The sequence below is a fragment of the Schistocerca nitens genome, chromosome 1 (genome assembly GCF_023898315.1).
Source record: "Schistocerca nitens isolate TAMUIC-IGC-003100 chromosome 1, iqSchNite1.1, whole genome shotgun sequence".
NCBI lineage: Eukaryota > Metazoa > Arthropoda > Insecta > Orthoptera > Acrididae > Schistocerca > Schistocerca nitens.
The window spans coordinates 1062326892-1062350353 of record NC_064614.1 but is presented as its reverse complement, the minus strand read 5'-3'; the positions used below and the strand labels follow the sequence as shown (position 1 = coordinate 1062350353).

Genomic DNA, 23462 nt, shown 5'->3' with positions numbered 1-23462 from the left:
CAGAGGCATCTATGCTCCTTCAATCTCTCATTTCACCTGTCCTTCCAGCTGTCTAAGCAGATAGCGACCAACGGGGTCGCGGTAACGTTACCAAGCCCTCCTATCACGTTGCTTAGTAACTATCGGGTGCCAGATGTCGGTGTCCCTAGCACCAGGTGTGATGGTCTGCCTGATGCTTGTTTCTCAATCACACTTCTGTAGGAGTTTTGTGAACTACTCAGTTCCTTAGTCCACCTCTGATCTGTTTTGCATTTTCAGTTTGCCCTCCAGGTGATGTCCCACTAGGATGTTGTATTGTTGCCAGTTAGTAGTGTGTGTTATTTTTGCCATCCTCCTGTCTCTCTCTTCAACATTTCAACATTGGCACATTCCAATATGATGGGCTATGGTCTGAGTGCAGCTCGTAAAACTGTGGTCACATCCCCCACTGCAGGCCCTTCGTTGGGAAAATATCAAGGATATCAAACCCGAACTGAGCATGGTAGGGGATGTGAGAAGGCTCCTCTGGAACAGTTACCCTCAGGAAGGGATTGCCCCCCTCAGACTGCCTCCATCTTCTTCTGCTAGCATCATGAAGTTGCAACCTCATTCACTGTGTGGCATTCAGGTCCCCAGCATGTTAATATATGCTCGTAATTGCCTGTTACAACCTGAAGGTCCTGTGCATTTATGTTACTGTGTGGAGAGTTGCAAACAGTAATTGTGATTAGGATGTTGAACTCGACACCTCCAGCCCTGACCGTGACCAAACTTGGTATATTGATTGTCTGGTGGCAAATCCTCTGCCTCACAAGAAAGGCAACCCTTCCACTACACTTGGTGACCGATAGGCTAGTCCATCATGCAGGAGTGTAGTAGCAGATTTTCAGGTGACATGCCTGTGATAATTTGTCTGTGTGTGCAGGTGACCCCTGTGGCTTGCTGATCTAGGAAGGAATGCAGTTGTATTATCTTAGCAGAAATACTATTAACATTCAATTTCATATTCGTATGTTTTTATACGTAAGGGCAATTCAGAGAATAGTACGACTGCCTCCACTAAGACCATCTTTTTTATGAACTTATCTGGCACAGCTCTCACTGAGGCATTATTTCTTTGATTTTTGATGTTAATGTTGCTAAGCAAACACTGAAAACACTGATCTAAGTTCATATAGCTCTCTCATCAGGCTGCTGAGATCATTGCCTGCCATTTGCTGGGGTGTTACTGGTGGGGGCTTTGAAGTGCTGCTGGCAGTATCTCTGCCAGTATTGGCCCCCTGTGGTGGTGGGGATGAGTGCATCTCTGGCACCGTGGGAGGGGGGGGGCAGCACTGTAGGGAAGGGGGAAAGCCCAAGGGTTCTTCTGAGGTGGTAGTGCCAGAAACTGACCGGGCTGCAGTTGAAACACCACCTTCTTGCTAGTTTTTGAACCAGTTTGCCATGACCACTGTCGTGTAGTTATGTGCATCTCAGGTCATGCAGCAACCTCTGGTAAGCCTCGCAGCTGTGGTAGTTTGCCGGCTGATTCCCATGGCAATTTGTGCAGATGGGGCAGTTATCCTGTCTTGGCAGAGCTTTGCGAAGTCTGGGCCTGCACATTTAACGCTCTGTTAAGACAATCCAAGCAGGTAATCAGCTTAAAAAACACATGCCAGTCATTCTCATCTGTTTTGGACTGCCTTAACAGATATATCATAATAATGGTCTAACAGTTTTTAGCATTGTACTTGATAATGGCATAAAACCTGAAATCCAGATATTACAGAAGTTAAATACAGTAATACACACTCAAATGGTGGTTTATTCTTTTAAAAAATATTGCATGATTATGGCTCAACGCCATTGAAAACATTTCGTGTAAGTTTGTTAGAGTGAAACACTGGATTTTTTTGTAAGTCACAAATGAGTATTATTCACAGGTTTTGAATACAAGATGGCCCCCACAGAAAGATTTATTGACTTTCACAATATTTCTAGGGACAAAACTGCTTATCGTTTGTCAGAAACTATACTCAATGTGCTTGATGTTTGGGGAGTTATTGACAAAACAGTGAGCCAACATATGATGGAGCCTCGGTGATGGCAGGAAAACAAGATGGTGTCCAGAATTTTGTTAAACAAAAATGTCTGCAAGCTCTATTTTTGCACCGTTATTCTCATCAACTTAATGTAGTGTTGTTACATCATCTAAAAGTATCAAAGCAGTTAGGTTTTTCGTTTACAGTCTTGTCATTCCATTTGTTTTCAGCAAGAGAACACAACTCTTAGAAAATACAAGATTCAGATTGCCTAAAACATGTATTACATGTTGGAATTTCCATTCATAGGATGTTCACATAGTATATCTTAAATACCATGAGTTTAAAGACATTTTCCTAAATATCAACAGTGATTATGAATATCGGGATGCAGAGTCATTCTGGCTTGATTAAAATTTGTAACAAAACTCAATTTTTTTTTCCTACTTTGCCTTTACAAAAAAATATTAGTATATGTTGACCATCTCTTTGCACTTCAACACAAAATTGAGTGTCACTTTAGTATGTGTAACGTTGAAATTAGAAGACCATCAGCCCCGCAGGGAGTCACTACTTGTTGGTAAGTTTGTGCATAGCTGCCACTGGGCCCCAGCCTTCGCAGCACCTCTTTCCTTTCCATGCTGCATGTCCACCCTTCTCATGTTCTTTTTTCCGTCCCTTGGGGAACATGTCTTGGATATTTTTGGGAATACATCTTGCAGTTTAGATAGCCCAGCATCGGAACAGTCTCTCATCTGTTTTTCTTTCTTTCTTTCTTTGTTCTCGATTTCCTCCCCTTCTTCTACTTTGGCATTCGAGGTTTCTCTTTGTTCTTTTTCATCCTTATGTTTTCCTGAAGGCTGGCCCATGCATTTGACGTGTAACAGGTGACAGTTAAGCATAATTCCTAGCAGCGGACTGATAGGTAGGGGTCACACGTACCCCCAGTACAGACCAGGCCCGGGGGGGGGGGGGGGATTGCCTGATCTGTTACCTTTCCAATTGCCAGTTGGTCCCTTTGTTAGGGGTTTGGGAGGTGTGGACAATCATCTAAAGTGGGTTAGCCCCCTCTGAGGGGGGGCCAGTTGGAAGAAGCACCATTGAAGACTGGGGCAATCATGAGGGATTTTTTTCACAGTGAGCCAATCATGATCTTGGACTACATGTAGAAAATGTAAACGGAATGAGACTAAAGATTCAAAGACACTCTTAGCTGCACCTCAGTTCTTTGCTGCAGTTAACTTTTTTATTTTTCAGGAAGGTGTTATCGAATTGCAGGCCCTGTGAAATCCTGCCCTCACTTATGTAGTGAAACTTCACTTCTGGAGACTATCTATGATTTTCAAGCCCAACAACTGCTTACAGCTTTGATCCTCCACGGCTATCCTGTTCGTGTCAAGGCCCATCAAATTCTGAATTCTTAACATAGTGTTATTTACACTTGGCTGCTTGATGGTCTGACTGAGAAGAAATCCAAACTTACCTCTATGACCAGGGCATCATTCAGGTCCATTGGGCAATGAAAAAGATTGATGCAGCCATAGTGCCTACATACAATCTCTTTCTCACATTTGATTGAGTAGTGCTTCCTTCAAAGATAAAGGCAGGCTATGAAGTCTTCATGGTCTGACTGTACATTCCAAATGCAATGCATTGCTACCAGTGTCAATGTTACAACCACACTCTTATGTTCTATCAAAACACAGCAAAATGTTACTTCTTGTAGGGATGCTCATGAGGGCAATTGTCTGCTCCTTCTTCCCGCTATATGAAATTGTAATGATGACCATTCCGCCTCATCTCATGAGTGTCTCCTGTACCCCAATGAGCGGGCCATCCAGGAGATCCAGGTGGAGGAAAAAGTACTTTACCCTGTCTCTCACAAGTTGTTGGCTAGTGGAATGCCCTGCATTTTACCATCCAGCACTTAACAGTACTGATCTTGCTACATCTCGCTCCTCGGAGGACATGGCCACGCTGACATGCTACCTCCAATTCAGCATTGCAGTTGTAAAATTGCACAGTAACACAGTAGCATCCTCATCTTCTCCTCCTACAGCTTCCCAACACCAAGTCTTTGCCCCCGATGGTGAAATCACCAACTGCTCAACCAGCAGGCCGGAAAGGACAAATAGAATATTTCCACAAAGACTTTCTACAACCCTCCAGCCAACAACCATTGGTGTCTTCATCTGACAATCGCAAAGGCTCTAAGAAATCAAATAAAGGCAAACAACCTCCTCTTTCCCCGAATCTTGAGATCCTCTTCAGTGGTGTGCTGCATGATACCCCACCCGACTGACCTCCATTTCACCAGTGCGCAGCACCTACTGTTTTTCTGCCCTGAAAACTGCAGGCTGATCAGGGAGAACGTCAACGCCTCTAGATTTCATGGAACTGGATCCTCCAGCCTCTGCACTCGGTGGCATTGAGTCTTTGAAGGCTGGCACTCGGCAGCCGCTGTGGTGACTACCCAATATTTGTTCCCTCCTCCCTGTTCCCCATTATGACTCTTCTCCAATGAAACATTCATGGCATTAGATCCAACAAGGAGGAATCAGTGCTGCTCTTGGAATTGCGATACCTTGTTACTTTGTCTCCAGGAAACAAAACTGTGTCCTTGCAACTGCTTTGACCTCTCATATTTCCTTCTGGTTTGCTTTGAGTTCCCCCTGAGGACGGCATTCTCTCTTGGGGAGTCATCCTGCTCAAATCCTCTCACTGAACACCTGGCTGCAAGCTGTTGCAATGCGCAGTTTCCTTCCACTTTTTATCTTTGTTATGTCTACTTCCCGTACTTCCCACAGTCTTTTGCTGTCACCAGAGCTGACTTCCTCAGACTTATTGGTCAGCTCTCTCACCCCTTTCTACTGCTTGGCAACTATAAGAACATGTCAGAAAGATACCCTCTTGGGTGACCTCAAACGACTCAACCTCATCTGCCTTAACACTGGAGCACCCACATTTTTTTCAGCCACCACACATACCTCTTCTCATTTGAACCTCTCATTCTGCACTGCCCAGCGTGCCCGTTGCATCTAATGGTGTGTTCTGTCTGACACATACTTCAGCAACCATATACCATGTTTCCAGAATGAGATTTTCACTGTGCACCGGAGTGTGTGCTGATATGAAACTTCCTGGCAGATTAAAACTGTGTACCCGACCGAGACTCGAACTCGGGACCGGAGACGAGATACTGGCAGAAGTAAAGCTGTGAGTACCGGGCGTGAGTCGTGCTTTGGTAGCTCAGATGGTAGAGCACTTGCCCGCGAAAGGCAAAGGTCGCGAGTACGAGTCTCGGTCGGGCACACAGTTTTAATCTGCCAGGAAGTTTCATATCCCATGTGCTACCCGTTCACTGACTCCTATCCCATCTACGTGTAAACCTAATTGGCAGATTTCTAAGATCAACTGGAGACTCTACTCATCCCTGTCAACTTTCAATGAACATTTCCCCAGTTGTGATTACCGGGTAGAGTACCTTACAAAGGTTATCTTTATCGCCGCAGTACATTTAATACTGTGCTGTGTTCTGGTCCCCCGGTGGACTGAGGTATGCTGCAGTACAATGTGCATGTGGAGACTTGTTTTCTGTATTTTTAATTGCCATCATGTAATGGAGAACTGTATTCATTGTAAACAGTTTTGTGTGCAGTGTCGTCGCATTCTTTGGGGTAGTAAAAAAGCTAGGTAGATTTGATTTACTCTTTCTTTTAAGTTTCACTCCATCTTCCATCATGTGGGGCAACCTCTCTCGGCTCTATGGGACCAAGCTGCAGTCCCCAATTTCTAGCCTGGTTGTAGAAGATGTTGTCATTGTGGACACTGTCGTTATCTCCATCACCTTAGGCTACTATTTTGCAGAGGTTTAGAGTTCCACCCGTCATCACCCCACTTTTCTCCCTGTGAAACAAGTGGATGAGGCTCAAGTGATACCCTTCTCCACTCAGAATCATGAATGTACAATGCAGTCTTTACTATGAGGGAGCTAGATCATGCTCTCACTTATCCAGAACTTCCACCCAAGACCAGATGATGATTAGATTCTGATGTTACAGTGCCTTTCTCTTGCAGGAAAGCACTTCCTCTTTCATACGTACAATCTCATTTTGAAAGATGAACATTGGCGTAAAGCCACTATCACACCCTACCAAATATCAGCAAGGACAAATACCTTTCCTCTAGCTACTACTCCATTTCTCACGCCAGCTGTGTTTGTGAGGTGATGGAGTGTATGATTCATGGCTGGATGGTATGGTGGCTTGAGTTTTGCAAACCACTAACCACTGTGCAATGTGGATTTCAAGCACACCAGTCTGCAGTTGATGATATCGTCACTTTGTCAACCCATGTCATGAATGGTTTTCTGCAGAAATACTAGACTATGGCTGTGATTTTTGATTTGGAGAAAGTTTAACACACCTGCTGGAGGTTTGGTATCCTCCGTAATCTATACACGCAGGGTTTCTGAGGCCCCCTGCCCCATTTCCTTCAGGAATGTTTAAAAGACCAAGTTTTCAAGGTAGGTGTTGGTTTGGCCTTGTGGAACACCCTTTATCCTGGATAACAGATTGCCTCAAGGCTCTGTCCTGAGTGTCGTCCTATTTGCTATAGCTGTCTCTGCAGCTCCCTTTTCGTCAATGTCAATTCAAACTATTGCATTTATCCACGGACTTGTCTCCTTCAGCAGCATCTTCAATGATGCCTCGATTGGCTTTATTCATGGAGCATTGACAGTGGCTTTCAGTTTTCCATTGACAAAAGTGCTGGTATGAATTTCTGGTGGTGCAAGCGGTTTCTGCCACTGTCTTTACATCTTGGGCCTATTGCTCTTTCGTTTGCTGAAACTACGAAATCCTGGGGTTTGTGCTTTATAGAAAACTTTCTTGGTCGTCTTGTGTGTCTTTCCTGGCCGCTCGCTGTACCCGGCCCTGAATGCTTTCTGTGTCCTTAGCGGTACTTCCTGGGGAGTGGATGAGTGGATCAGGCTATCCTCCTGTTTGTGCCGATCCCTTGTCCATTCAAAATTGGACTGTGTGTCTTTCGTTTATTCATATGCATGTCCATCCTTCATACACTGTCAAAATACAATCCACCATCGTGGAATACATTTGGCCGTTGGTGCTTTTTATGTAGCCTGGTTAAGAGTCTCTATGCAGAAGTTGCTGAACTAGCACAGTCATACTGACATGATCCTCTCCTCAGTGGATACGCATGCCATTTGTCTGACACGCCTGGCTATGCATCCTATGCCCTATTCTCTGTTACCCCAGAGTACACTTTCGGCTACTGCTCTGGCAGCTTAACTTAATGCAGCCCACCACGTTCGTGATGGGTGTGAACCCTTCACCGTCCTGGCCTTTTGCAGTGGCCCATGTTCATCTTGGACTTCATTTCCTTCCCAAGGAAACTGCTCTGGTTTCGATATATCACAGTTGCTTCCCAAGGAAACTACCCTGGGTTCGATTAATCACTGCAAGTTTCTCAACCTTCGTGCAACTTAATGAGAGCACCATCGTGTACACTGATGACTCTAAAACTGACCGTGGTATTGGGTGTGCATGTGTCATTGGCACCAAATGATTGTCACTATTGGTTTCCAGAATGCTGCTCAATATTTACAGCAGCAGGCTCTTTGTCATATGCTCTGATTCTCACAGTGCCCTTCAGAGCCTATGTACTACACACAGCCCATCCCTTAATGAAACAGGTCCAAGAAAGCTTCCACTTGCTCGTGTATTGTGATAGCTACTGTGATATTCATGTGGATTCGCGGTCAGGTTCATCTGAACGGAAATGAGGTTGCTAATGCTGCTGCCAAGGCTGCAGTCCTCCTACCTCAGCCTGCTAGCTCTTCCATTCCTTCTGGTGATACAAATGTTGCAATTTGTCGGCGTGTCACTTTGGCGTCACCAGTGGTCTTCTTTACACAAGAACAAGTTCTGGGGAATTTAACCTCTCCCAGTGGCTTGGCCAACCTCCTCTCAGCCCTCAGATCATATTAGCTAGGTAGCATGTTGGGCCTGGTTGTTTAACCATTGCCATTTGTTAAATGTCCTTTTTTTTAACCACTTATGCTCCAATTTACTTTTTCCATCAGAGTTATCGGCCATTTTAGCAAATGACAAACGGGCTGTTGACCATATTTTATGGCAAAAGACATTTAGTCTTTGGTTCGGGATCTCCACTTTCTCTATGGCATGTTTTGTGGACCTTTCTCCAAGAGAAAGTCCTTGTTTTTAGATCCCTTTCCTTCCATCGATTGTGCTTAACATGTAGTCACCTTTAACTTCTTTTTCTTATTAGTGTCCTAAGGTTGTGGCGTGGGCACTTATAACCTCAGTTGTTTCTGCGCCCTAAAACAGAAAACAAACGAAAAGAGACCATCAGTTTGTTAAAGAATATGAGTTCTGGAAAAACTTTGTCCTCATGTATTGAAAGCTGTAACAAATTTCACAATGTAATAAGTGCTGGTGAGTGTTACTCCCAGTCCATTAAGATGTTTTCTGATGAGATCAAAAGACAGCATGATAGTGCAAATGGATGTGTGTTTTGTAGATATTCAGAATATTCAGTTTAGAGAGTTGCTTGATAAGAATCAGTTTGAAAATTATAAATCAAATTTCCCAACAATGAAACTGGACGGCCTTCTCAAAACTTACCAATTCTTCTACAAAGAATGACTGGAAAATGAGTTGGGAAACATTTATATTGACAGACACAAATACGAGTGTTGACTGAAAAGTAATGCCTTCACCTTTGTAACTCTTCAACAGTTGGCGGATTTGGTATGTGGCAGGTACTGGCTTGTTCCGTAGCCTCTTCTCTACAGCTCCACTAGGCGGGAAGCCTTACCATTGAACGGTTGTGTTGTTACAGTGTAAAGTATGGAACCCTGTGCAGACGGTCGGTCAATGCAATTTAAGCAACGTGCAGTCATTGAATTCTTGACAGCAGAAGGTGTCACCCCAAAGGAGATTCATCAGAGACTGAAAACAGTCCATGGTGATTGTGCTGATGTGAGTGCTGTGCGTCTTCATTCTCATAACATGGGAGGAGTTCCTGACAAATTTCAAGTCGGTACGCTTTCATTTCAGGAGTCGGCATCCGGGATACCTATCGTGCACACATGTTTGAGGCCCATAGCACTTTGAATTCTTCCTGTGGTGTAATTTACACCAGACTGCTCAACGGTCTGAGGCCAAAATTCAATCTTACCTCTCTGATCAGGGTGTCATTACTGTCCATCATGTAATGATATAGTGGTGCTGCCGTCCAAGGTCAAAGCAGGCTATGAAATTATCATAGTTCGACCATACCTTCCAAACCCGAGGCGCTGCTACCATTGTCATCGTTTCAACCACACTAGAAAGTCTTGTCGCCACCCAGCCAAATGTGTAACCTGTGGTAGGGATGTACACGAGGTTGATTGTCTGCCGCCTCCTTCCCGCTGTATCAACTGCAATGGCAGCCATGCCGTCTTCTCGGGATTGTCCCATGTATCTTGATGAGCGGGCTGTCCAAGAGATTAGGCTCTAGGAAAAAGTGCGTTACTCAGTAGCTCGCAAGTTACTGGTTAGTCAGAAACCCTGTATTCTCCCATCTGGCACCTATAGTTCTGTTCCTGTTATCCCTTGCTCCATGAGGGACATGGCCACGCAGACATGCGACCTCATGCTCAGCTCCGAGGTCGTAAAATCACCCAGTGTCAAGGTAACATCGCCATTCCCCTGTCCAGCTGTGCAACAAACTGTCAAACTCTTGCCTCCGGGGTCGAAACCGCCAGCTACGCAACCAGTAGGCAGGAAAGGACACAAGGAGTACTCTGGAGAAGACTTCCTCCATCCCTCCAGCAAAACAACACCCAAGTCTTCCTCTAACCGGAAAGGCTCGAAGAAGTCCACCAAAGGCAAACAGTCTCCTCCTTCACCAACTTGAAGTTCCTGTTCGACAGTGTCACCACGTGGTACCTTAGCCCGGCCGGCCTGTCTCGCCGGTGCCCACCACCAACCATTTTTCAGCGTTGAACTCCACAAACCGACCGCACTAGTAAGCTGATGCTTCTGGACCCCATGGAGTAAGATCCTCCTGCTTCTGTGCCCTGTAGTAGTGACTCTACACCTGCTGTCACTCAATGGCTGCCAAGTTGACACCCCTACATCTCTTCCTACTCATGACTGTCCTCCAGTGGAACATTCATGGCCTTCGGTCCCACAAAGAGGATTTATGGCTGCTTTTAGCATCACAGCAGCCCCTTGTACTCTGCCTTCAAGAAACAAAATTGCACCCTCACGACCACTTTGAGCTTTCACATTCCTTACCAGTTTTTGACCTTCCCCCTGAGGTCAGCATTCCATCTCATGGGGGCTGTCATGCTGCTCATATGGGATGACCTTCATAGTCAACCCATCTTCAAGCTGTTGCAGTTCGCCTTTTCCTTCCCCGCCTGACTTTTTCCTACTGTACCATTTATGTCCCTCCGTCATCAATGTCACCAGGGCAGACTTCCTTCAGCTTATTGGGCAGCTACCTCCCCCATTTTTGATACTGGGTGACTTTAATGTGCATCATCCCCCTTGGGGTTCTTCCAGGACCTGTCAGAGGTGCCCTCTTGGCTGACCTCCTGAATCAACTTAACCTCTTTAGCATTAACACTGGAGCACCCACTTTCCTTTCCGACTCCTCGCACACCTAGTCCCATTTGGACCTATCCTGTAGCACTAACCAGCTTGCCCATCATCTTGAGTGGTCCATTCTTTCTGACACCTACTAGAGCGACCATTTCCCATGTGCTATCTGTTTGCTGACTCCTACCCCATCTGCGTGCACGCCAGACTGGCAGCTTACTAAGGCTGACTGGCAGCTTTACTCCTCCCTGGCGACCGTCGAAGAACAAGATTTCCCCAGCTGTGTATAAGCAGGTGTGTGCAAATTGTCGTTGCATTCTTCGGTATAGCTAAAGAACTAGGTGGATTTCATTCACTAGTTCCTTTAACAGTTCCACACCTTCCTCTGTCATGTGGGCCAACTTCATACGGCTCTCTGGAACCAAGATCCATTCCCCCATTTGCGGCCTGACAGTAGTTGACGATGTCATCGTGGACCCTATTGTTATCTCCAACACCTTGGGCCCCCATTTTGCAGAAGTTTCGAGCTCTTCCCACTGTGACCCTGCCTTCCTCCATCGGAAAAGTGCGCAGGAGGTTTGAGCGATACCGTTCTCTTCTCCAAATTGTGAGTGCTACAATGCCGCCTTTACTGTGAGGGAGCTCGATCATGCTCACAGTTTATCCCGATCCTCCACCTCAGGGCCAGACACCTTTCTCTTGCGGGCAAGCACTTTCTGTGTAACACGTACAACCACGTCTGGGCAGAAGGCAGTTTTCCTGGACACTGGCACCCCCTGCGGGTTTGGGGTTTAGAATAGGTCCGCGATATTCCTGCCTGTCATTAGAGGTGACTAAAAGGAGTCTCAAACATTTCAGCCTATATGTGATGGCCCCTCTCGGGTTTGACCTCCATATTTCCAAATTTCTTCGAAGAGCAAGCCAATTGGGGAAGGGCGCCTGACATGGTGCATTGTGTCCATTGTGCATTTAGACCTTTAGCCAGCTTTCTCGTCGTCGCATTGCCGTCCTGCTCGTTCTCCATCTCTTGGGCGAGGATACATTCCTGGGTGCGATTTCCACGATGCACTGTGCAGTATTGCTTTTGTGCAGACGACAACCATAGACTTCCTTGCACTTAATATCCAGCACGATAGCCAATCCATTGTGGTGGAGCTGCCATGTACCCTATTAGTTGTAGTTCCCTGACAACACAGGGATCGCTCTGCTGATGCCTGCACCATTAACTCCCCACATATGCCAAGGAGTAGATGCCTATCTCCCTGGGGCATTGGGGACTCCTGGCAATGGCCATCCTGCCAGGTGGCCCTTGCTGAGGCTGGGTGGCGCCTGTGGGGAGGACCCTTGGTCGGAATGGGTGGCATCAGGGTGGATTACCTGCAATGAAGCATGGTACATCATCTCTTGCTGGTGGCCAGCCGCCAGTAGTATCTAAGCGTTCTCAGCCTCAATTCAATCCTCAGAAATACAACCACAAATCGTTCCCCTGTCCGGCCACACCGTGGGAGCGTACGGCTCAGGATTGCAGTGACACTTATTCGGCCTGGTTCCTAGTTTTTATGAGAGCTGACGGGGAGTCTTTCATGTCAACAAAGCCTCAGTTCTTCATAGAACATTTAGAGAACAAGTTTGGGGAGGTGGAGGGCTTGTCCAAAATGCGCTCTGAGTCAGCATTGATAAAAACGGCATCCTCTGTCCAGTCACAAAGATTACTTGCTTGTGACAATTTGGGGATGTTTCAGTTACCTTCACACCCCTTAAGAGTTTAAATATGGTTCAGGGTGTTATTTTCCCTAGGGACCTCCTTTTGCAGTCTGATGACGAGCTGCGCGCCAATTTAGAGCATCGAGGTGTTCATTTCGTACGGCGTGTTCATTGGGGACCGAAGGATAATCAGATTGCTACTGGTGCCTTCATCTTGGCCTTTGAGGGTGATACATTACCGAAGAGGGTCAAGGTGATGGTCTACCACTGCGATGTCAAGCCCTATATCCCTCCCCCTATGCGGTGCTTGTGCTGGAAGTTCAGCCATATGTCTTCCCGCTGTACTTCCAGCCTCACATGTCGAGATAGCGGACGCCCATCACATCCCAATACTCCATGTGCTCCGCCATCTATGTCAACTGTGGAGAGCATCATTCACCTTGCTCGCCAGACTGCAGGATCTTACAGAAAGAGCGGAAAATCATGGAATATAAGACCCTGGACCAACTGACCTATACTAAGGCTAAGAGGAAATATGAAAGTCTCCATCTTGTGAGCATGACTTCCTCATATGCCGCCGCTACGGCAACCATGATAGCCCCATCATTTCAGCGAATTCCAGTCAGCTCACCGAGCCGTAGAACTCCACATGCCCCCTTGCCCATGGGGGGCACTACCCACCCTGTTGTTCCTGCACCACCTACGTCAGGAGCAACCCCCCCCCCCCCCCCCCTTTCACCCATCGGGGACATCCATCCCCGCTTCTAAGCCGGAGAAGCGTCCAACTCCTTCGGTTCCTCTCGCTCGCAAGGGGTCCCTTGGGTCCCTCCCTTCCTACGTTTCCACAAGTGGGAAGGATGACGCCCGGCAGTGGCATAAGTGCCCACAAGCAGCTGGTCATAGGGCTTTGCGATCCCCCTCCGTCCCGGAGACTGAATCGGTGAAGCCCTCCCAGCCAGTGAAACCCAAGGAGCAGCGAGAAAAGTCCAAGAAGAAGACCTCTAAGACGAAGGAACTTGCGGCAGCACCCACCCCACCGCAAGCTACAAGCTCTGCGTCTGAGGGCGAGGTAGAAGTTCTGGCATCTGTTGAGGACGTAGATCTCGCCGGACTCTCTAGACACAATGGATGACACTCGCACAGGTACTCAGTCGGTGGCAGCAGGTGACCCAGTGGCATAATCTGCCTCCTTGGTCCCTTCACGCCTTTCTCGGCCATGGACAATGTCATCCTCTAGTGGAACTGCAGCGGTTTTTTCCACCATCTTGCTGAGCTCCGACAACTTCTCAGCCTTCACCCTTTCCTCTGCGTTGCTCTCCAGGAAACTTGGTTTCTGGCGATGCGAACCCTTGCCCCCCTGTAGCTATTGGGGTTGTTATAGAAACTGGGCAGCTTATGAGAGGGTATCTGGTGGCATCTGCATCTACATCCTTCACTCCCTTTACAGCAAGTCTGTCCCTCTACAAACACCTTTAGAGGCTGTCGCTGTTCGGGTGTGGATGCCTCAGGCTGTTAGTGTCTGCAGGCTCTATGTTCCACTGGATGATGATGTCCCGCAGCATGTCCTGGCTGCGCTGATACCTCAATTGCCACCACCTTTTCTGTTACTGGGCGACTTCAACGCCCATAACCGTCTGTGGGGTGGATTTGTGGCAACAGGCGGAGGCAGCATCGTTGAGCAAGTATTGGCACAGCTCGACCTTTCTCTTTTAAATAGTGGTGCCTTCACACATTTCAGTGTTGCACAAGGCACGCACTCAGCCATCGACCTTTCGATCTGCAGCCCTAGCCTATTACGATCTGTCCAATGGAGATTGCATTACGACTTGTGCGGTAGTGACCACTTTCCAATCTTTCCAATCTTTCTGTCACTGCCACAGCGTCACTCTTCTGGGTGCCCCTGCAGATGGGCTGTGAATAAGGCTAACTGGGACTTGTTCACCTCCATTGCCACTCTTTCCAAGGACACCAATGATGCGGTGGTTCACTCGGTCAACACCGGCATCGTTACTGCCGCAGAATCTGCCATTCCCTGTTCTTCTGGGACCCCTCGGCAGAGGACTGTGCCTTGATGGTCGTCAAGAGATCGCTGAGGTGATTAAAGATCGCAGGCGGGCACTCCAGCGTCATCTCTCATTGGAACACCTCATCGCCTTTAAACGGCTCCGTGCGCGAACCCACCGCCTCACTCGCCCGCGCGAGCAGGAGTTCTGGGAAAGGTATGTCTCCACCATCAACCTCCGTACCTCTCCATTGCAGGTTTGGGCCAAGATTAGGCGACTCTATGACTATCAGACCCCTGTCAGCGTACCTGCGCTTTCACTGAATGGAGCAGTCTGTACTGACTCGGACACAATTGCAAACCGCTTAGCAGAGCATTTTGCTCAGAGTTCCACTTCGGCGAATTACCCACTGGCTTTCTACTCCCTGAAAGAGCGGTTGGAACGTCAGAGTCTTTCATTTCACACGCGCCACCCTGAATCGTACAATGCTCCATTCAGTGAGTGGGAATTCCAAAGTGCCCTAGCTGCTTGCCCTGATATGATTCCCGGGCCAGATTGCATCCACTGTCAGATGCTCAAACACCTCTCAGTGGACTGCCAGCGACGCCTCCTAGACCTTTTCAACTATATATGGGTTGAGGGTGAGTTCCCATTGCAATGGCGGGAAAGCGCCGTAATCCCCGTGTTGAAACCTGGCAAGAACCCACTGGAGGTTGACCAGCTACTGCCCCATTCGCCTCACCAACGTTCTTCGCAAGTTGCTTGAACGCATGCTGAGTCGGAGGTTTAGTTGGCTACTTGAATCTTAGGGCCGTCTTGCTCTGTCTCAGGGTGGGTTTCGCAAGGGCCACTCTGCCGCCGATAATCTGGTGTACCTGGAGTTTGCCATCCGTATGGCCTTTGCCCGCCTTCAGCATCTGGTCGCCGTCTTTTTTGACATGTAGAAGGCATACAATACGACATGGCGACATCACATCCTCTCTATGCTCCATGGTTGGGGTCTTCGGGGTCCACTCCCAATTTTCATACAAAATTTTCTGTCACTTCGTTCACTCCTTGTGCAAGTTGCGGCCTCCCATAATTCCTCCCAAGTTCAGGAGAATGGTGTACCGCAAGGATCTGTCTTAAGTGTCTGCCTCTTTTTGATTGCAATTAATGCGCTCGCTGCATTGGTGAGAACGTCTGTCTCATCTTCCTTGTATGCTGATGACTTCTGCCTATACTATAGCTCCACTGGCACTGCAGCTGCTGAACGGCAGCTGCATGGCGTTATCTGAAAGGTGCAGTCTTGGGCTGTTAACACATGGCTTCCAGTTTTCAGCTGCCAAGACCTGTGTTATGCATTTCTGCCGGCGACACACTGTTCATCCTGAGCTTTATCTTGACAGCGAACCTCTTGGTTTGGTGGAGACGCATCAGTTTTTGGGACTGGTTTTTGATACCCGGTTAACTTGGTTGCTTGATATTCGGCACCTTAAACAAACGTGCTGGCGGCATCTTAATGCTCTTCCTTGCACGAGTCACACCAGCTAGGGTGCCGATCGGTCTACCCTTCTACGGCTGTACCAGGCTTTAATTCAGTCCCGTCTAGATTATGGGAGTCTGGCTTACAGTTCGGCATCCCATTCCGCATTGTGGTTGCTGGACTCCATCCTTCACAGCGGGATCCGACTCGCCACTGGAGCTTTCCACACGAGCCCTGTCAACAGCATACTTGTGGAGGCAGGTGTCCCTCCATTGCGGTTCCGGCGCCAACGATTACAGGCCACTTATGCTACATATGTTTGCAGCTTGCCCGGGCATCCCAATTATCGTCTCCTGTTTCCTCAGTTGGTCGTCCATTTTCCGGAACGGTGGCCCCGGTCAGGATGTATGCTCACGGTTCGCGTCAGAGCTCTTCTCTCTGGGCTTGAGGTTTTCCATCTTCCACCTCTTTTCCGGGCCCCTCTTTGTATATCCCCGTGGTGTGTGCCCCGCCCGTGCCTTCGGCTCAATTTGGCACAGGGCCCGAGGGACTCTGTCCCTCCTGAGGCCCTTCGCTGCCACTTTCTTTCAATCCTTGCCGCGTTTCAAGGTTCTGACGTTGTCTATACTGACGGTTCAATGGTTGCTGGTCGTGTCGGTTATGCTCTTACTCTAGGGGATCATTATGAACAAAACTCGTTGCCGACTGGCTGCAGTGTTTCCACTGCCAAGCTGGTTGCCATCTCTCATGCCCTAGAGTATATCCACTCCTGTTCAGGTGAATCCTTCGTTATCTGTAGTGACTCCCTGAGCAGTTTACGAGCTATCAACCAGTGTTTCCCTCGCTCCCGTCTGGTGACGGCTATTCAGGAGTCCCTCCATACTCTTGCCTGTTGCGGCTGCTCTGGGGGTCTTTGTGTGGACCCCGGGTCATGTAGGCATCCCGGGAAATGAACGTGTTGACACGCTGGCCAAACAGGCTGTCTGTGCACCAGCCCTGGAGATAGGCCTTTCGGAGAGTGACCTCAGGTCAGTTTTGTGGCAGAAGGTACTTCGCACCTGGAGTGAAGAATGGTGTGTCCTGCCTTCTCCCAACAAACTTTGGGCCATCAAGGAGGCTACCGGTGCGTGGTGCTCCTCCTTTCGGGTCTCTCGCAAGGACTCTGTTGTCCTCTGCCGGCTGCACATTGGCCACACCTGGATAACGCACAGCTATTTATTGCACCACGAGGACCCACCTTTATGCCGCTGTGGGTCAGCTTTGACTGGTCCACATCTTGTTGGACTGCCCGCTTCTAACTCCGCTCAGGCAGATGTTTGCACTGCCTGATATGCTTCCTGCACTTTTATCAGATGTTGGCTTTTCCTCTCTCTCCCTCCCTCCCTCCCTCCCTCCCCCTCCCTCCCCTTCCCCCCCCCAGCCAACCACTCACCCTCCCTCCCTCCCCCTCCCTCCCCTTCCCCCCCCCCCCCCCCCCCAGCCAACCACTCTCACACTCGGTGTGATTCCTTTTGTCTTGTCTCTGTCTGTGTATTTCTTGTCCTGTGTCGTCCTCTCCATTGTTTGTTTTCATTTCTTGTAGGGATTTAAAGTTCATGGAAAAAGAGACCGATGGCCCTAGCAGTCTGGTCCCTTCAATCCCACAAACCAACCCCAGACGCTGGCATGAAGCCATCGTCGTACCCATACCTAAGCCTTACCGGGCTTAGGTACAGGTACGATGGTGGCTTCACCAAAACCTTCCTTCTAGCTACTGCCTCATCTCTCTAACCAGCTGCATTTGCAAGGTGATGGAACGCATGGTTCCTGCCCATCTGGTATGGTGGCTCGAGTCTTGTAATTTACTGACAATTGCACAGTGTGGATTTAGAGCGCTGTGTTCTGCAGTTGACCATCTTGTCACTTTGTCCACCTATGATTTTCTGCGGAAATCCCAGACTGTGGCCGTGTTTTGCAATTTGGTGAAAGCCTAAGACACCTGCTGGAGAATGGGTATCCTCCATACTCTTTACACATGGGGCTTCCGTGGCCGCCTGCCTTGTTTCATTCAGGCCTTTTTAAAAGATAGAGTTTTCAGGGTGTGTTTGGTTTCTGCCTTGTTGGACACCTTTATCCAGGAAAATGGTGTGCCTCAGGGTTCTGTCCTTAGTATCATCCTCTTTGCTATTGCCATTAACCCGCTCATGGCCTATCTCCCACTGGGCATCTCCGGCTCCCTTTTTGTTAACGATTTTACCATCTATTGCAGTTCTCCATGGACCTGTCTCACGGAGCAGCATCTTGAATGCTGTCTTGATCATCTTTACTCCTGGAGCATCGACAATGGCTTTCACTTTTGCTCTGACAAAACTGTCTGTATAAATAATTTGCTGCGCAAATGGTTTCTCCCACCATCTCTACATTTTGGACCTGTTGCCCGTCCGTTCGTTATTACTACAAAATTCCTGGGGCTCATGTTCGATAGGAAACTCGCTTGGTCCTCCCATGTATCTTACCTGGCAGCCGGCTGTATGCGGTCCCTCAGTGTCCTATGTGTCCTCATTGGTACTTCCTGGGGTGCCGATCAAACCACTTTTCTCCATTTGTACCGGTCTGTTGTCCATTCGAAACTCGACTAAGGGTGCTTTGTTTATGCGTCTGCACGCCCATCCCTCTTGGGCAGTCTCAACACTATCCTCCATCATGGCATCCGTCTGGCCACAGGCGCCTTTCACACCAGCCCGGTTGAGTGTCTGTATGCTGAAGCTGCTGAACTAACACAGTCCTATCACTGTGACTTTCTTCTCAGCAGGTATGCATGCTGGTATGCAAGCCATGGCCACCCATCCTGTGCCTCCTCCTATGTTAACCTTGGCCTTCATTTGCTTCCTAAAGACACTACTCCATCCTCGGTCTAATGCCTTCAGTTTCGTGAACTTCGCATGTAACATTGTGATAGTACCTTTGTACTGGTATCTCTCGGACTGACTGTGGGGTCAAGTGTGCCTTCGCCATTGGCACCCATGTCTTTCGATATCGGCTTCTGGCACACTCCTCAGTATTTACAGCCGAGCTGTTCACTTTGTATCAGACCAAGAATTACATCCTGTGACACAGCCTTTCCAATTGTGTCCTCTGCTCAGACTCACTCAGTGCCCATCAAAGGCTGTGCACTTTATACTGCCCATCCCTTAAGTGTTGCAGGTGCAGGAAAACTGTCACTTGCTCACTCTTTTGGAGTCAGTGTCATGTTTCTGTTGGTTCCTGGTAATGTCGGTCTGCCAGGAAACGAGGCTGCTGAAGCTACTGCAAAGGCTGCAGTCCTTGTAACTCAACCTGCGAGTACCTATATTCCCTCCAATGATCTCTTCATTGATGTCTGTCAGGAGGTGGTGTCCCTTTGGCATTGCCAATGGTCCTCCCTTCATGAGAATAAGCTTCAGCTTATTAAGCCTTAACCCAGCACCTTGGACAACCTCCTCTTGGCCCTCCCACTGGGAGGATATTATTTTAATTCAGCTGCGTATTGGGCACTGCCTTTTTAGCCATCGTCATATTCTAAGTGGTGCTACCCCACCACTTTGTACACATTGCACCCAAATTTTAACTGTCCGCCACTTCCTGATGGACTGCCCTTTTTTTAACCATTTACGTTCCAGCTTCGGCTTGCCATCTGATTTATCAGCTGTTTTAGCGAATGACGTGGGGGCTGTCGACTGCATTTTACTTTTTATCTGCCGAAGCAATATGGTGAAGGCCATTTAATTTTTAGTTTTGGACCTCCATTTCTGCATGGTGTCTTTTTTAGCCCTTTCTCAAAGTGCCTGTTTTTAGCTCTCTTCTGTTATGTCAATTGGGACTGACTGACAGTAGATTTTAACTCCTCTGTGTTTGTATTCTATAGTTTTGACTTTGGTGCGTTTGATTTTTTGCGCCCTAAAGCACAACAACCAACAGCCAAATTCTGCACAGATCTTCCTATAGCCAAGAAAAGCAATAATGTGGCCTCACGTTCTTGTGAAATGCCGATTGTGCTTGCAATTTCTCCCTGACTGATAAGATGATCGTCCTGAATCAGTAAACATTTGGCCTGTGAAACTCGGTGGTTGCTGTCACAGGACATCCAACTCTTTGTTTGTCTCGCAGGTCAGAGGTTCCTGTCTCAACATCTTTAAACTTACTCGCCCAGCGACTCACAGTGCCCACATTAACATAATCATGATAAACTGCTTTCATCCTCTGATGAATCTCCTTTGGGGTGACATCTTATGCTGTCAAGAATTCAATGACTGCACGGTGCTTAGATCGCACTGACTGCGCAGGGTTCCATATTTTACACTGTAACAACACAGCCGTTCAATGCTAAGCCTTCCCATGAACTGGTGCTGTAGAGAAGAAGCTACGGAACAAGCCAGTACCTGCTGCATACCAATGGTGTCAACTTTTGAAGAGCTATGAAGGTGGAGGCATTACTTTCAGTCAACCCTCTTATTTACCAAGTGCAGATCTTCTTATATTCCTAATGAACAACATTCTTCAAAACATCTATAATGTATTAACTCTTTCATGAGCCGTGGGAAACGTGCTTCCCACTACAATGAACTCGCTCCTAGTCCTGTGGGATTCAGTTCCCTCTTCTGTACGGTGCCACCTAGTGAACAGTATAGGGTACTGCTTCCAATCGGAAGTTCCCGCCGGTTTTTTTTTTTTTTTCCCCCGAAGCTATAGTATAATGTAAATACTTTTGATTTACCCAAATTTATGAAGGAAAACGTAAAATTGGAACAAATAGAATTCCAGTTTGAAACGAAAGGAGCCATTTCTGCAGTAAAATGGAAGTATAACCGTCCAGTCACTTTCCTGTCCTCAATTCATAACCCATGAGAAACAGCAACAGTGAAAAGAAAAAACAAGGATGGTACTAGTACAGAGATTGCTTATCCTGAAGTTGTGGCAGAATACAATTAAATAATGGGTGGTGTCGATAAGTTTGATCAATTATGAGAAAGGTATGCTATTGGCAGACATTCTGTAAAATGGTGGCACAGAATATTTTATTTCCTGGTGGACGTTGCTGCAGTGAACATTTTTATCCTGTGGAAAATAAGTAAAAGAGAAAGTGGACAGCATGATCAGCTCACATACAGGATCCATCTAGCCAGACAATTGCTCACTGGCTTCTCATCCCAAAAAAAGACGTGGACAAAAACCTGTCTTTCTGGCAAGAAGGGGTAAAGTACCTGAAGATTTTCGTCATGTGGCTGTAGGGGAGCATCAACCCATTTTAGGAGAAACCTACTGGACATGCCGTCATTGTAGTACCAATGCTGCGGAAAAGAGCACTCGCTGTGTTTGTACATATTGTCAAATACCACTTTGGTATTCAGAAAATTTCATGGCAAGTAATTGTGAACAATCATTGTAACGAGAAGTAAATTTATCAAATAAATATGACATATATTGAAAAAGTTGTTTTTGTCTTTTAACTCCAAGGAAGGGCAGTGGGAAGAATACTTCCCACCTTGTTGTGTGACCTCACTTTCACAGTTCGAGCAAATTTGATATTCTGTATGATAAATATTCCTATCTGTTAACTACTATCTGCTCTCCATTCATTAAGAAAAACCTGCTCAATAATTTTGTCCATGAAAGGGTTAACAAAGTTTATGAAATTGAGGCTTGCATTCCCTGTCACTTCTGCTTCTTGCTGAAGAAGTGAGAGCATCCTTGAAACAGTTAAAAATTGCCTTGCATTTCAGTAGCAAATGATAGATTAAGTTGTCTGTGCAAAATTGCCACAAAAAGAAACCTGGTTAAACAGCCTACAAGTGATCAGAAATTTAAAGATAATGTGACCAATAACTTTGCTATCAGGAAGAATTGAGGCATGTATCTCCTGCATAAAAAGATGTAAGGTAAGCTTGCTCACAATTGATCTATTAATTCCCCACTGATACACTTTCAGACGACAAGCAGATATTTATTTTTTCTGTCCCTGAACCCCTGAAAAGACAGTAACAAGATTTATTTGTTAACTTCCTTGGAGCTGTGTGATCGTGATGGCTATGAAGCAAGTGAAATGAAATTCTGCCACATGATTCCTAATCTGTAAAACTTTGTAGGCCCAGTAAATTATTCAGTACAGATACAAAGATTCAGAAATTAAATGGCAGAGGAAGGGAGTATTATTCTTAGATGTGGGTGGATGGGGGAAGTGCAACTGGGGATAAGTGACATTAAGGTACAGTGGGTTTAAACCATCTCATTGTGTCATTCCAGTCGGGTGTAATGTGGCAATATCAAGCATCTATACAACATGATTGTAAGTTACATGAAATGTTTTGCTAGAAAGGTTATCCTGTGGTGTATAGTAATCAGTATGCCACATTGTAATAGATTTTTGTGTAATAGGGCAACAATTACCAATTGTTCTCCTTTCTTTAAGTAATCACTATTTAGCTCAGACTATGAGAAATCAAATCTGTATTGTTCATTTTTTTTATCTTTAGTTGTCTTGGAAAATATTGCGTAATCATATGATTGAGTTACAAACAACTTGTCTGAATGATGCTTGTTAATTATGAACATATTTTCACAATATTTTTATTTTATTTTAGGACAGTCCAGTAATCAAGAAAGTAGTGAAGAAAGAGCAGCTTAGCAAGGCTCAGAAACGAAAACAGTGGGACAGAGTTGATGCAAAAGGCGACCGCCCACGTGGATGGGACTGGGTAGATGTTGTGAAACACTTATCACAAAGTGGCCCTAAACAGCTTGAGACCCTAGCTCCCTCAACAGGCTCGTAGAAGCAGTAGAGGCTAGTAATGCTTCCAGTCATACACTGCAGTGAGACAGCTAGTGGCAAACAGGGTATGCAACATTGTGTTCCAAAATATTTGTTGAATAAAAATGTTAACAATTTTTATTCATTGTTTTATTAACTTTAATCCTCTTTTCATGAACTGCAAGAATGAAGTTTTTGCTTTTTGTGTGCACTACACAGTGCTGTCCTGCTAATTACCTTGTGTATGAACCAGTAGTATAATAGTGTGGAGTATGTTCATATCTAAATTTCTGGTACAGTATGAAGAATCCATTGATTTATGGTACTCCTTTATAGTATGCTCCAAAATTTTCACTACAGTGCAGACAACAGAAACATACTGAAGGCTTTGATAAACTTGAGGAGGACAACTAACTTCTGCTGCATTCAGTGCAAGCATTTGGAATTCTGTCATTGAGGGAGTGACATACTCGTCATTGTTATTGTCCTCGAAGTTTGTCTTGCAATACAAAAATTAAAACTACAGACACAGAACATCACTGTAAATTTTGAAAAATAAGAACTAGAGGTGACAAGGAAAGGTGTGAGGAGATACTGTTGATCCTCTAAGATACACATGACGCATCAGTGAGAAAGGATGACACTGCTAGAATCAGAACACAGCCTCTAGTATTATACAGGGTAATTCAAAAGTAACTGTACACGTTTCATGGGTGTAACATATGCATCGAAGTAAGAGTAAAATGTTAATGTTATTTTGTCTGAAACTGCTTTACTTCAGAGTTAGGCATTGGAGTAGAGAACACAACAGGAAGATTAATTCTTCTCAGAAACCAACGACACAAAGGCACTCGAAATTCAACACACCTACATACTGCAGGTGTACTCCAGTACATG

General features: G+C 46.6%; 1 protein-coding gene across 2 annotated transcripts in view; it reads left to right on the top strand.

The window, feature by feature from the left end:
* The window catches only part of LOC126197911 (RWD domain-containing protein 4), a 31289-nt gene extending 8583 nt beyond the window's left edge, over positions 1-22706 (top strand). For both annotated transcript variants that reach the window (XM_049934676.1, XM_049934675.1), the window contains one exon: positions 22399-22706. In XM_049934676.1, the coding sequence (XP_049790633.1) occupies positions 22399-22587 (189 nt within the window). In that variant the 3' untranslated portion in view covers positions 22588-22706. The remainder of the gene's footprint in view (positions 1-22398) is intronic.
* Positions 22707-23462: the final 756 nt, after the last annotated feature.